General features: G+C 44.5%; 1 protein-coding gene across 8 annotated transcripts in view; it reads left to right on the forward strand.

Moving 5' to 3' along the window:
- ARHGEF7 (Rho guanine nucleotide exchange factor 7) overlaps nucleotides 1-15,231 on the forward strand; it is a 120,359-nt gene that overhangs the window by 29,879 nt on the left and 75,249 nt on the right. For 4 of the 8 annotated variants that reach the window (XM_040537122.1, XM_040537131.1, XM_040537149.1 and 1 more), the window contains exon 1: nucleotides 11,051-14,659. The exons of the other annotated variants lie outside the window; for them this stretch is intronic. In XM_040537122.1, coding sequence (XP_040393056.1) covers nucleotides 14,108-14,659 — 552 coding nt within the window. In that variant the 5' untranslated portion in view covers nucleotides 11,051-14,107. Of the gene's footprint in view, nucleotides 1-11,050; nucleotides 14,660-15,231 lie in introns of those variants that run through there. 8 annotated transcript variants of the gene reach the window in all.

The following is a 15,231-nucleotide window of genomic DNA, read 5'->3' on the forward strand; positions in this document are numbered from 1 at the left end:
GCCAGTCTAGATGTTACTCGCTGTTACCTCCCCTGCTTTAAGAACCAAGGGAAGGGGGCGGGCATCACCTTGGGCGTTGCTTGATGTGAAGCCTGCTTTTGCTAGGACACCGTGCCTGGTTTCGTGTTGAACTCCTCTGAGGCTGGGTTATGTTTCCAGTGTATGACTCTGCAGCTAACGGGTGTCTGCTCTGATCTCACAGTCCAAAGGCGGAGCTCTCGAGATTGCTGTCAGTCGCATCAGTATCCTCAACAAGGAGTTTCACGTGTTTTTTTGGAGTGTTGTAAGGAAGATTACAACCTAAAAAAGGTTTATATGTCCTCTTATTTTGGCCGGTTTTGGTTAACACTAAATGACAGTACTACATTTATGTCAGTACAGTGATTTCTGTGATGAATTGTGTTTGAGGATGCTGCAGCTCCATGTGATTCGTCTGGTATCCTTTCTTCTTAACGTGTTATGAAAATGACATTTCAGTTTCAAGTGCTTCCCCGTCGGGCTTTTGCTTTCTCTTGAAGCCTCGTCCTTAACGCGCCGTGCTTAGCTTTGATCTGGCGGAGAAAGTCGTGAGCCTCCAGCAGAAGTCCCATTAGAACCGACCGTCTTGTCTTGGCAGTACCAGCTGCGAAGATGGGGCAGGGTAATAATCCATAGCTCGTTCCTCTAGGCTCAGGCTGATTTTTATGGTGTTTAAATAGCAAAAATTAAATGGGGGGAAAAAAAACAAAATGTGTTAATATATCACGTGATTTTTTTTTTTATAACAAAATGTTATCATCGGTATTCTCTGCTGTAGCTATTGGCGTAGTGATAGGTGGAGCTGTTTCTTCTCACTTTTTCTTTATTTAAACCTAGGCGTGCTCGCTGGTTACTTTTGGCGTGGTGCAGTTTGGTGCATGCTGGCGTTTAAGGTGTGCAGTCGGTGATGCTGGCCCCGCTGTGCTCACCTCTCTTAATGGTGAGCGCGGCCCGTTAGCTGTGGGCTGCCGATCCCAGCAGCCTGCTGCCCCGGCAGTCCCACCTCTTCCCCTGGGACAGACGGACAGCGCGGTTGCAGGGCAAGGTCTTTCACGTGGAAGGCGACGGCTGAAAGCTTCCTGCAGCTGGCTGCCCGGTGGCTGGATCTAGCACAGGGGAGGTGTGTGGGGTACGCCCGCAGAGGGCACCGACTCAGGATCGCCCCTTTGGGTAGCGGGTTGCAGTTGTAATGGCGTAGGGAAAACGTACTGCCGGATTTATTGCGGGTAGTTTGGCGTTATGGTGTTTCTTTATCTTCCAATATGACTAATCAATTGCTTAACTCTGCTGCCGTAATTGAAAAACCGGGTCTGGTATGCGGCTTCGAGAATCTGGGAAGTAAAGGCTAATTATTGCTGCTCGAGCAGTGTTTTACTGAGGGGTTTTCTGTAGTGATGAAACAAACTTTTTTTCCTATCTTGATTTTGGAGATTAAAAACGTAGGAATAATGTGACTGTCTGCTGACCTAAGGACCATAGAACCATGAAATGGGTCGCATTGGAAGCGACCTTAAAACTCACCCGGTTCCACCCCCCTGCCATGGGCAGGGACACCTCCCACCAGCCCAGGCTGCCCAAAGCCCCATCCAGCCTGGCCTTGAGCACCTCCAGGGATGGGGCAGCCACAGCTTCTCTGGGCAGCCTGTGCCAGCGCCTCACCACCCTCTGAGGGAAGAATTTCTTCCCAATATCTAATCCAAATCTACCCTCTTCTAGTTTAAGACCATTCCCCATCGTCCTGTCATTATCTACCTAGTATCTAGTGAAGAGTCCTTCTCCATCTTTTTTATAAGACCCCTTTAAGTATTGGAAAGCCACACTGAGGTCTCCCCAGAGCCTTCTGTTCTCCAGGCTGAACATCCCCAGCTCTCTCAGCCTGTCTTTGTAGGAGAGGTGCTCCGGCCCCGATCACCTTTGCGGCCCTCCTCTGGACTTGCTCCAACAGGTCCACATCTTTCTTGTGCTGGGGGCGCCAAACCTTGATGCAGCACTCCAAGGATGAGCGTACAAATTCAGGTAAAAGGTCTTTAGCTTGTAATCCTGTGAGATAGCGGTCTGTAGTGGGTGCTTGGGAGAAACGGTATAAGAAACGATGAAAATGCGGAATGACCCTTTTGCTGTTAAATCTACCCAGCTACTTACAGTCCGTAGCTGAGGAGCTTCTTGAGGCATCATGGATGTTATTTGTGTCACTGTATTTGTGATAGCTCCATGGACCTCCTGTGGCTTTTTTGTCTCTTTCTGAAGCTATTTTGAGCTTTTTTGACCTCCATGACATCCTATGACAATGAGGTCCGTGGTTTAACTACGGATGTTATTTAAAAACCAACCAAACAAACCAACCTTTCTTTTGTTAGTTCAGCTGCTGCAGCTGTTGGGAATGGGTACTTCTGTTCTTACATTATGGATAAACTCCACGGTGTATACATGACTGTGTGACACTATAGTATACCTTGCTACATCTCTGTACCTTTACTTGTTCTACCATATTGTGATGGACCAGAGCAGCATTTAAGATGTGGAGGCAGTATGCAAAAAACAAAAGCAATTCATTTGTTGCCTCAGACTTTTCTAATTGTTTCCAGTATTGCTTCTTTTGGACTTCCTGGTTTGGCTGATCTTGTATCTGGAGTTGTTAGCTGACTGTCCTCTTTTATCTGTTGGTGGGAACAGCTAATTTAGAGCTCATCTATTTATGCAAGTGAAATTCAGGTATCCCCTCTGCCCCCTTGAGGTGGTGGTTTTGCTTTTGTTAGCACTGGATTGCATTTTAACATGCTCATCTACAAAGGTCCTATGGTAGCTATTTGCTATGAATTCAAATATTGGTTAGCTTGAATTTGGTATCTTCAGCAACAACAGAAAGCTCACTCTTCATGTCGTTTTTGAAACCACGTGTGCAGTGTGTTGAGAAGTGCAAATCCTAAGTCAGAGCCTCTGGGACACTTTTGATAATCCCTTCGTAGGGAAAACCAACTATTTGTTTACGGCTTTTGTTCCTTCTTGAGGCCTTCTGAATCTTCCCAAGGAGTGCTTTATCACGTATTGCCTTTGTTTAAAAACAAAAATCATCCCTTGGTGAGGTGCCTTCTCAAAGGTCATCCAAATAGGGTGTGTTAACGGGACTACCCTGTGCTTGCTGACGGTTGTTTCAAGGAGTGTTGATGTGTTTTTGAAACATTACTTCTTTCTACAATAGCACTGTCAATTCTTTTATCATATTTATGCAAACCCCTCCAATTCTGGCCTTTATTATAGCTTTTGCTAGTGTACCAGGCTTAGGCATTTGCTTTACTGGTGTGCGGTTCTCCAGACCTCTTGCCGGATCTCCTTCCTGGATCTTTAAAAGCTTGGTTGGTGTTTGCTGCCTTCCGTTTCTCTGCTACTGGAGCTCTGTCAAGTACAATGTTGCATGCTGTCCTTACAATTTCAATTCAGACTTTGGCTTCTCATTGAATTGACAGGTATCATTTAGTCCTGGAAGTCACAAAGATACCGTGTTTGATCGGTCCTCCTGACTCTTCAGTGAGTTCTAGCATGGGGGTGAATTGTATTTATAGCAATTCCCAGGAGAAATGCTGTATTTAAAGGCAACCAAAGAGTCTGCCATTTGAAGATTAACACAGATTGTTACAAGTAAGGAATGGAGTCCAGGTGAACTGTACGTAAGTGTGTCCACTCTTCTGTCGAAAGAAGAGGTGAGTGTCTGAGATCTATAGGGCTCCAGTCGTGGGTGGCATAGAGACGGGGGAAGATTTTATTTCCTACTTCTTGCACGGGAGCTAAGGGTTACATGGGGAAAAAGCTAGCAGTTGGCAAGGTTGCGGCAAATGAAAGGAAGTGATTCTTCACACTCTAAGCAAACTGCGCTGATGCTTTCTGTGGGTTTTTATAGAAGCTGAAGATGCACGGATTACAGAAGTGACTAGAGAAGTCTGAAAAATCCATTTAAAGCTTTTAAATGCCGGTAGTTCCTGAGACAAACTGTTGGAAGAACATCTTGGTCAAGTATTATTATGTAAAATATTTGCTTTCCTATAGTCTTCGTTATTGGCAATTCTTAGGTGCAGATTTTGGGGCTGTGTGGGCTGTCACTGATTTTTGTCGTCAGTGCTTGTCTTGGTTCTGCGGATGGCATCCCTCGGTGCTGCTCGGAAGAACGCGTGGACCTCGAAGAGAAATCCTTTCCACCAGGAGGAGCAGCTTTAACCACCGTGTGTTGCTGCAAGAGAAACAGAAGAATTCATACTGAAGCAACCACACCTGTCATTGAATTGTAGCTGGTAAAAGCCCACGGTGCTGTGTCCGACTCTTCATTGGGACATCCCAAGGTTCAGAGCCTGCGGACAAACAGTTTCCCGGCCCCACAGTTTCCATCCAGGCATAGTCCCCTTGCCCTGACTGGTTGCAGGAGGTGGTGGCAGTGAGATGCCCCCACACGGGTACTGTTGACCAGATGATTGCTCAGTGTCCGCTGAGGAAAGCCGGCAACTCCTTCAGGTCAGGGTCCAGGCGGCGTTGGTGAAGTAGGTAGGATGTGGCATAAGCAGCGGGCTGGATTTAGGGCTGTTTTGTGAGGGTTTGAGTGGGAGAGGTGGTGTTTTGGAGAGGATGTTGAAGTTAGGGCATCTATAATAGGTAAAATGATGGCATGAGACTAGAAGAATCCTGGGCCGTGGAGATGAGAAAATTCAGGAGAAAAGGAGAAACTGAGATACACTGCTGAGGCTGCCTGCTCGCTGTAATGCCTTTAGCTCTCCTTGCCAGCTGGGGTCCCCAGCCCATCAACCGGTGAGTCAGAACCATACAATTCTTGCAACAGCTAATTTCTTGGAAAAGTTTTCTCTGTTTCCTTCAGCTCGTGTCCTCAGGCATTACTGTGAATAAGCAGAATCACTGTGGATTTGTTTTTTTGTTGTTGTTTGCGATCTGCTAGAGGCGATCTTTTATTAATGTTTGGAGATGTTTGTAAAAATTTCCAAACTCCATAGACGGTGTGAAGTTTTTTAGCGAAGCATTACTGAACATCAGCATGAGATTGGAAGATTGGGTTGGGGGAGGTTGTTGCTAAGTCTTCCCTGTTGGAAAATATCTGAACTGTGACATTTCCCAGTGCCTCAAGTGAATCTTCTTGCCTTGCCAGACGAAATGTTTCCTTCCCACACATCAGCTTGGGCGTTAATCTGGTCCTGCGTTGGGCTGGTTTAGCTCCTGAAACTTTGAGCAATCTTGCCACTTCTTGCTGGATGAGTATTCTTCCAGGTCGGCTGTTCGACGGGGGCTGCTGCGAGAATTTAATGAATCGATCCCATGTTAAATGAGCACGAGGCGGCGTGGAAGCACTGGGCTGGGAGAGGGGAAGAAGAGCAATTCCCTACCTCAAGCCTTGCCCTGATGAGTGGGCTTGCAGACCTGGGCAGGAATGGTTCACCTGGACCTGTGCTGCATTTCTTGCCCCTGGGGTGCCTGCTTCACCCTTCCCAGGGATGACCCAGCAGCCTGCTGCTTCTGTTTTCCCTGTTCCTCACCTGAAGATGCTGAGCTCTCCAGCTGCTGCCGAGGCAGCCGGACCAGCCCTGCAGCTGCAGAGCCAGCTTCCTCAGGTGGAGCAGAGGGAGGTGAGGTTTGGCCCTGAAGAAAGTCCTGTGCCTGCTCTCCCAAAGTGTATTTTGTAAGTGCTGGTTGATCCTGGATTGCATTATTGCAGGTGCCTGGAAGAGAGGGAGCAATCCCTAGGCTTCTTGCTAACAGTATTTGTGCTTGCTGAAATCAAAGTTGTAAGCAGCGAATGGAAAAGGGCGCGCTTCAGAGGAGCTGCAGCTCAGAGTGCATGCACAGTTCTCAGCTCGTCAGTGGATTTTACCGTGGAAGTGTTACAAAGGGCTTCACTTGGTGCCTACAGAAACTTGAATTCTCATTTTTGGGGGCTATTCCACTTCTGCTCGATGCTTCGGGATTACTGTTCCTTTTGGTGATCATAAATGAAAGCTTCAACAGGCTACATAGAAATTCAGTAAGCCTTTATTCTTTGTTTTGGCACTTCCCACGGTACATTCAGGAAGCAATTGAGATTTCTGATAAATCCCCTCTAAGCAGAAGGGTGTAACGCTCCCTCGTTGTTTATTGTTCTTCTTGAATTTCTAAGTCACCTTTCCTTTCCCTTCCCACTTTTATTTTTTTTTTGAGCGTGTGTACTCTGATCACGATGAGTCAAATTCTGCCCCGTGCCAGAAATCTCAAAACACCAATTCCCCTTCAGTCTGCTACCTCCAGCTACTAGTACACAACTGTACAAGCATTTTCCTGTTTCTTTAATTAATTCCTCTATTAAAAAAAAAAAGCACCACAAGGCAAGCCACTTCTGCATGCTCCTAAGGCACAGGCCACGTACGGTGCTTGTTTAAGGTCAGTGGGGCTGTTTTTGTCTTGTGCCTTGTCTCTAGCCTCTTCTCCATTGATACTGAACCTGCGCATCATCTGACCACTTGGCTGAACGCATTTGTTCCAGATGACACGTGAGCATGTGATGGCGTTTGAGTTGTGGGTAGAGCACGTGATGCTGTAGTAAAACAGCCAGCAGGCTATTTTAAGAGGATGGGTGATAACCTCATGGAGTACAAGATCTGCAGCGAGATTAGACCTTTGTAACCACCCCCAGCTCTTACTCCCTGCCATGCTCTGGGTGTGTCTGTGTCTGTGAGTGCTGATGTTTAAAGTCTCGGCAATCTTACCGTGCATCCATGGTGCTGGGGTTTGATGGCAGTGACTTAACTGGTATCTAGCTACTGGTAGCCCTGTTTTGCGAATGGAGAGGCGGATTACAGATAAAACAGGTAACACTGCTTGTTTTGGACCCAGAGAAACTGCTTTTCTTTTTTTTCCTCTCCTTTTTCAAATTCTGCATGATGTAAGTTAAGCATTTTGCTTCACTGTGTAGCCCTTTTCTCACTCCACACAGCATGGCTTCTGATACTGGGCTGATACTGAAGGATCTAGTTGAACGTTGTTGGCAAAACGTGTATCTAGACAGAAGGCATCTGAAATCAGTTACGGCAAGCCACCCTTCCTGTGTTTTTTTGGTAAGAGTATGGAGATGTTCAGCTTAGCTGATACGTACTTCGTTATTTTAGAAAGTAAATCTAAAATCCAAGTATTCCCAAATAAGACATCTCGCTTCCTCATGTCTGAAGTCTAGTTGCAGGTTTCCTGAATATGCCAACTCCTTCTTGAGTATTTGGTTGATTTTGAGCCTTAAAAAAAATTGATGTATCACTGCTGAGTTCAGGCATTGGCAAACAGCAGTTTGTAAAACCTAGCCCAGAGATGATTTGATTTGAGTATTTACGTTCAAGATCTGCTTTCAGAACCTATTTAGCGCGGTGAGTTTTCTCTATTCTTCAGGCCAAATGGGCAGTCTGGTTCTGTAATCTTAAGCAACTCTCACTTGTTGTCAAGTCATTTTGATTTCTCCAGTGATTACGTGTTTGAGGTCAGTCTTCATCTTCGTTACTTTGATACTTTCAGTTAGCACGAGGTGTTGGTCATGAGTGTGAAGAGCCATTTCTTGCATTCTTCTTTCTTTAAAGCTTTTTCCTAACTTGTTGCTTTCTAACTTCTTTAAAAATAAAAGTCTAATAAATTGTGGATGCATGAAAAAGCATGCAGCCATGATATGTGGGTTACTAACTAGCACTGGATTCATTTACTTGCCTATATTTCAAGTTGGGACAGTTTGCAGATTCCATTAGGGTGACTTTTCTTGCAAGTACGGCATTTATCTGTAAGTCATGGACAGGAAGGTGCGGATCTGCCTCTATCCACTTCAGGTCATGCTAGGTTTCCTCTAAACTGTAACTTAGGAATGCTTGTGTTCTCCGTGCTGCTTCTTCATGGGGGTGTTGAATGGGAATGGTGTAAAGATAGGTGCCCAACAAGGATCTGAAATAGCAGAAGCCTTGGGAAGAAGGTTTAGCTTCCCAAAACCGCGATCTACTACTGTGACTTTTAAAAAAAAGTGCAGCCACTCTGGCAACCAGCCACTCCAATGACTTGCATCCATTCACATCTGACAAGGATCACAGAGTTACAGACATGACCAGCTGGTATTGGTGTAGGCATCCCATGGATTTAGAAGACCAAAATCTGCCTTTTCGTTTTTGTGTGTGACTACAATACGTACAAACTAACTCAAACTGTTTGTCTCATACACAGGCCTAAAAACTCAGCTGGCTTGACCAGTTTTGTCCTGCTACCTTGACCTTTATAAGCTATTCATACAAGAAAAAAATGGTTTCATGAAGTATAAGCAGCTATTCACTTTCAGAATCAAAGGAGCAACCCTTGGGTAGATGTTGGCATTGTTCTCTGATAAAACTGGGCCTCGAAACTGCCTTCCCCTTCTGCAGCCTATTTATATTGAGTGTCTCCTGGTTGTTCTCTGTGGTTTGTTTGCTTTGGTTTCTAAAATTTGGGCTGGCCTTTTTTGTTAGTTGTGGCTCTGCTCTGTATCCAATGCCATTTTAGTTTTGGCTTCTAGTTCACTCACAGCCTTCCGGGCTGCATACGCTTGTCATCTATGGTGTTTATAAGAAACTTTATGAGAGCTGGAGCATCGTTTTTTTATTTTTTAGCAAAAGGTAGCTGATATGTTACAACTTGCTGTAATATCTGCTGGTAGAGACTTCAGAAATGTTCACGTTTTTCCATTGTAGGGTCAGATGACGTTGCTTTTCAAGAACAACAATGCTTTGACGCTCTTGAGAAACTTCTCACTGGTGCCTTGAGGAGCAGTTCTGGGAGCGCAGTAGCGTTGGCCTCTGGAGCGTTGTAGAGCTCAGGAGCTCAAGCAGAAGCTATCAGTAAAGTGAGGAAATTAATGTAAGTCTGGACTAACTGAGAACCTGCTCTTGGCCATCAGAAAGTATCGTTACTCTGTACAGTCAGCTTTCATCTAAGCGGGTTGACACCAGGCCCAATCTCTTCACTTGGCTTCAATTCTAGTTTTTACTCCAAATTCGTTCAAATATCTTCGGTTCTTTTGTTCTTAGAAATTGAACCACTGGGAGAAGGATAAGATTAGAATTCTTGGTTCTTATTTTTTAGAAAGAAAAGTTACTCTAGAGTTCAGTAGCACAGCCTTTACCTTTCTTGCGTGGTTCTCCCCAGACTGTGTGACTATTTAACCATGTCAGATGTGTTGGCAGCCTGTGATGACTTGTTCACTTGCTAGTCAGAAAGTCGTTTTTATCATGGAGTGCTCACCAGAATGCCGCAGGAAGAGGGTCTGAACGATGACGTGGTAATTAGTTAGTCTTCCTCTTGTGCAAGCAGGGATGAAACTTGATAGCAGAGCTATCTGGATTTCCAGCGCGTGCTTTGTAGGTTTTTTCCTTAAACTGTTTATAGACGGTATTCCCCGTGCGTTTTGGCCTGGATATCCACACCTGTTTCCTGATTTAGGAAAGTAGTTTACATAGTTCTTGCTTATGTATATATATCAGAAAGAAAGGTGAGTTTTGCTGGGCTGAATCTTCCTCAGGGGATGTTTCCCTGTTGAGATACCTCTCTGCATGAACACTAGGAGGTGCTTATGCAATTGCTTTGTTTCAGCTAAACAAGTCAATGTAATCTGTTGCGTTGGAAATTACCAAGAAATCTCAGCTTTGGTGTCCTGATCAAATTTTATGTTTGCTAACTTTGTTTCATCAGCTTTTATTTTTGCCTGTAGTTCCAAGAATGTGAGCTTTAAGTCCTTAGTGCTCAATCACTTACTAATATGTCACTGAATTTCTTTTTTTTTCTTTTTCCAGTGGCAAGTGAGTTTATCAATGTCTGGTATTATCTGTCAGACTGAAAGCCTACAAAGCAATTTTAAAGCAAGTTAGGATGAAAACGTGATAGGTGTCGTTCTTGTTCCGTTGAGCAGGTAGAAATTTGGAACAAACTCCTTTGTTTTCTTAAATAAAAATACAAATGCAGGTGTTGCTAACCCTTCTCTCAAATTACATGTTGTTTTGTTGCTACTAAAAACCTGTAGCTTAAAATACAAAATTCTGTAACTTTCTTGCTAAAGAAAGTCCTTCCAGAATTCATTTCAGGATGCTAACTTGCTGTGTCACATTCTAACAACAAATTCAGAAAGCCTCACAAATGGTACAGCCCATTTCCAGAAAGGAGCCTAGTATTTTTGTGGGGATTTTCTTCCATGCCTTTTTTTGGGGTTCATGAAAAGTAAGTCATGTACGTTTAACTTTAGGAAAGTTCAGATGTTGACTTTGAAGCAATGGCTTAGGTAAAATGTTTACATGGTGTTTGAAGTGAATGCCCTGCGTTAATGCTTTGATGCAGCTGGCTTTGGGGGAAAAAATCTTGGAGATAAAAGGCTTTAGTACATCTTTGGGGACTCTAAGTATTGGTGTTCTTGTTTTTAACCTTAGTCCTCTTCGAATTTGTGTTGTAAATGTATATTGGGATTCATACATGCGCACGCATGCACATGCTACAAGCTTTGATATATGCTTTTACTTTTGGTTGTGCCTGCTTTAGTACATAATGTGTTAGGTCTTTAAAGTACTATTCGTTATTGAAATTGAAGCTTTTTAGGTGTTCTTAATATAATTAAGTTTTTGTTTTTGAGGAATAGTTTTATGAGCAATGAGTTTTATTCCAGATCTCTGAATCTTTATATATTCTTCGCATATATACTTCGCATATATAAGAGAGCTTTAATTTCCCTTGCAAAGTGTTCCCAGGTCACACAAATCCTGCTCTGCGGATCTGTTCTCCCAGTTATTTGTCTTGCTCTTAATTTTTGGAACAACGTAATTTTTTTGAGCTTTCCCTTGTGCTGTGCATTATGATTTGGGAAACAGTGTGCTTCGTACAAATTTCCAGAACACTTGTAATCATCTCCTCTCCTCCCCCATCCCCTTTCCTTCCTCCCTGTTGTCATAGCTCCCCGCTTTTCTTATCTTTCCTCTTACTGCCGCAGCTTTCAGATGATAATTCCCTACTCCGAGCCAGCTGCTGCAGAAGAGCTGAATGAGACCGAGCGCACTCACAGCTGACCTGATGTTGGAAGGAACAAAGACGGTCGTGCTTTGCCTGTGGGCTCACCTATGTGAGCTCTTCCCTAGCCTGGCCGTGTTAGGCGTGATCGCAGGAAGGTGCAACGAGAATGGTGCTTCTGGCTGCCCCTTGCCAGCTGCTGTAGGGGCAGAAATACACAGGGGGAGGAGGGTGGAGGACCAGGAGGTTCCTAATCTTTGCGAAGAAGGTCACCATTTTCTAACAGAGCCGTTGTTTTTTTTCCTACCCCTTGTTTCTTCGCGCTCCTGCGGCAGTCTGCCCGCCAGGACCAGGTGGGATGACGCATTCTGCGCGGTCATGCTCGCCGCTGCCAAACTCCGCAGGTGACGCCGAGAGACCCTGCTCATTTCCTTTCATTTCCTCGGGGTGAGCAAGCCAACGTTCTTTTAATCTTTCGCACAGGGGGCCCTAGGCCACCAGGCTGAGCTGGAAAGCGTCCTGCTGGTTTTGTGCGTTCAGCCCCGGGGTTGCAGCTTATTTGGGGCCGGCTGGCGAGGCTCGCAGCGGCAGCCCTGTCTGTGCCGCGCAGATATCTGGGCTCTTTGCGAGGCAGCTCCTCAGCTGCTGCGGTTCACAGTGCAGGGCTTTAAAGGAAGCTGTCATCTATTTTTGTCAGGTGCTTAAGATGCTAATATCTGCTTGGAATACGGTACGTGTGGGTATTTGAGACACCAGTCTAGCAAGAAAATGTTTATTTAAAAAAAAAATCTTCCAATTTTTCTATTAACCATTTTGTGAACTTTCCTTACCGTGACTGTTAGGTACAGCCTTACTGGTGCTGTGATGCTTTAAGGGTTCCACCAATCTTAAATCTGCTGGTGACCTTAGGTGATGAAAAAGTGCCTGCCTGGCAGCTTGTCTGAACCGGCCCCAGTTTTTCCTGTCCCCAACTTCTTATCGGAGAAATGTTATTTTGAAAATATTTCCACCGTGACCAGCTTCTGGCTTCATGGGCTAGAAGGGAAGAAGCACAGTACTATGAAGGATACCTGAGGACTTGGAAGTGGCTAGTTTGAAGAAAAACTTGTGCTTGCTGCAGGCTTTTGGCATACATGCGTTTGCTTTCACCAGATACATTCTTGACCTTATTTTCTTCTTTCTTTTCTTTCACGTATTCCTATGTTAATATTTTTGTCATTGCAGAAGGCGCTGTTTGTTGCAGGGATGTGAAGTATTACTTTATTGGTTTTAATTCATTATTATTAGGTCATAAACACCTTCTGAACAGACGTTTCCATCCCCAGAGGGATGGTTATTTTGTTTTCCAACCAAAATGGTTTCCAACCCCAGAGGGTTAGTGGTTCAAGTGCCTCAGGCTGACCTGAGTGTATTGCCATGGCCATTTTTAATGTGCTGGAGTTTAAATGGACACATGCAGGAGTCAGCTGTGCTTTGAAATGAAAGTATGGATGTGGTAGTTGTGAAACATTACGTGGATGAAATGGTTCTCTGAGGCGTTTTAGCGTGGTGGTTAAGAAACGTCAGAAATGGAAAAATCAATATAGCTCATATGTAATGAATTTTAAAACCGTCTAATTAATAGCTTTTAAAGCAATTACAGATGAGGAATTGCTTTCCAACGTGCATCTTTCTATAGGGTATTAGCTGCCATTGATACGTGACCACGTGTAAGATTCTCACCAACAAAGTTTGCCTCTCGCTGAAGTCCTCAGGGCAGAAAACGCAGGTTTAGGTAAGGGGAGCCAGGCTCATACACTGAGAACTGGGGGTACAGAAAGGGAAAGCAGTGTCTGTGGGTTGTGGTAGGCAGTCAGCAGGCTGCAGCATCACCGTGCTGTGACCGAAAGGGCCGGCGTGCTCCTGAGTGTACGCGTAGTGCTATAGATAACACAAGTCCCCTCTTTATTAGGCTGTTTGGTCTGGTCTGCTTTTAGAGTATAGGACATGCCTGGGATATTGGCGTGCAAGATGTTGAAACGCAGGAGAGAAGAGAATAACACGAGAATCTTGTTAAAGAAGAGAAAAAGAGCCCAATAATAAGAGGCATAAGAGGATCAGTCTGCTTAGCTTTTGAAGTTCATTGACTCCCACCTAACTATTTACAAATTGCAAAGTGTTTCCAGCATCAGGCTCTCAATATCATCCTGTTCTGCCTTTATTTAATAGCTGTGCTTTATGTTAATACTTTAAAAAGGCATACCTACATGTAGTCAATTCTCTGGAATTTAAAAACAAAGGGCGATATTTATTTGATTTGGAAGTTTGTTGAAGGGATTTGGCTTGTCTGGCTCCTCATCTGCTGTGACGTGCCAGTTTTCTAGTTGCATCCCGACCGATATTTTGTTGGGGCGTGCTGGGGGAAGGTAGGAATTGGATGAACAGGAGGGTGAACTTAGCGCAGGTGGAGCCTCTGCGGAGTTTGAAATGTTGTTTGCCTGGAAAGCAAGGCTGTGTTGGAAGTGTTTTTCCTTGAAGACTTGTTTAGTGTCTATGTGTGTCTGTCACATAATGTTTAAAAGACAGTGTCAGTGTTTTCAAGCTACTGTATTTTAAAGTGTTTGCACTTTTAGGTATTAAGGACTGCTGTAAGCATGTGCATGTTTGAGTTCATGCTGTGGGCTATAACAGTATTCTAGAAGGTAATCTAACATGCAGACCTTGTTTTTGGTAGTGGTGTGTGATGTAAAAATAACTGCGTGACACTGACATCCCAAAATACAGCCTCGATTCTGACAGTTGCAGAAGGGATGCGTGGATGGGCTTTCGTTGTCCAGCGGTGCTGAACAGAGAAGTTCCTGAACGACGCTCTCAGGTCCAGCTGTGATGTGTTAAAGGGTCAGCTCTCTTAGTAGATCTGCTTGTGGCTACCAGAATGAAGATGGTAAACCATACGCAAGTCCGACTTCTGTCAAAAACCTGGAATGAAATCTTATGTAGCAATTCCCCATAAGCTCTTCTTAAAACATCCTGAGATGATTTTACTTGGAGAGTTTTTGGATGTATTGTGAAACCAGCAAATGTGCCCTAAAATAGAAGGGGGATGTTTGTTGTTGTGGGCGTTTCGTCTTTTTTTGGATACAGGATATTTATAATCAAGTATTTGAACTCGGTTTTGATGTGCAAACAAGGCAGTAGCCTCATAAGCTCAGAGCACCTGCAGTTTTTCATCCTTCTTTATCTCTCCATCAGTTTATTCTTAAACATTTGTTATACCAGTACAAAACCCCTCTGCAGGGTGTCATGCCCCCCCCCCCCCCCCCCCCCCCTTTTATTAAAGACTGTTAATGGCATCCTGGCTGGGACAGTGCTGCGGGTGGCTTCCTGTCACGTTGCCTCCGCAGAACACCGCAAGGAAGCAAACGTTTCTCGTATCCTCTCATTGTGTTGCTGTTTCCTGCGAGGCAGTAGACTGGACGCATGTCCTGGATACAGGCTTTTTTATGGCACCCAACGTGTCGGAGGGCCCAATCACGTCCTTCTTGGGGTCCCTCATAGCCCAGCACAACAGGAAGCCAGGCGCACTCGCGTCCTGTTGTGCTCCAGTCAGCCTGGCCTGGGAGAGCTCTCGGCTGAATCCGAGTTCAGAATGAAGGTGAGCTTAAAATCTATTTAGGATAATTATTATTGTTGTTGTTAGCGGTAAGTTTAAGCTATAGCTTATAATGTTTTCTTAAATATTCCTTTTTAATAGTTCTCTCCCCACTTTTTGGTACCTTTCTAACCAATTCTGGTGTCCGCACAAGCGCCCATCTCTAAAATTTCTTGTTTTTTTTTTTTTTTTTTAGGATCAGGGCCACTGTTTTGCGATTCTGTTAATTCTTTCAGTTTGCTAGTTTAAAAACTGCCACAGTGAGCATATAGTTAGTAATTACAATTATAAGCATCTATTGCTTTCTTCTTCCATAGCAGCTTTCTTTGTCCCAATTAGATCAGTTTAACCACTGCTTGCCAGTCTGTTTTTCCATTTAAGCGAGGTTTGTAAGTTCTGCTGTCACTTAGGCTATTTACTTATCTTGCTTGTGTGCGTCTTAAAATAATTTCTTGTGTTTCTGGAAAAAACCTTTACACCTATGGGTGGTGAGGCGCTGGCACAGGCTGCCCAGAGAAGCTGTGGATGCCCCATCCCTGGAGGCGTTCAAGGCCAGGCTGGATGGGGCTTTGGGC

The sequence above is a fragment of the Cygnus olor genome, chromosome 1, assembly GCF_009769625.2.
Source record: "Cygnus olor isolate bCygOlo1 chromosome 1, bCygOlo1.pri.v2, whole genome shotgun sequence".
Lineage (NCBI taxonomy): Eukaryota > Metazoa > Chordata > Aves > Anseriformes > Anatidae > Cygnus > Cygnus olor.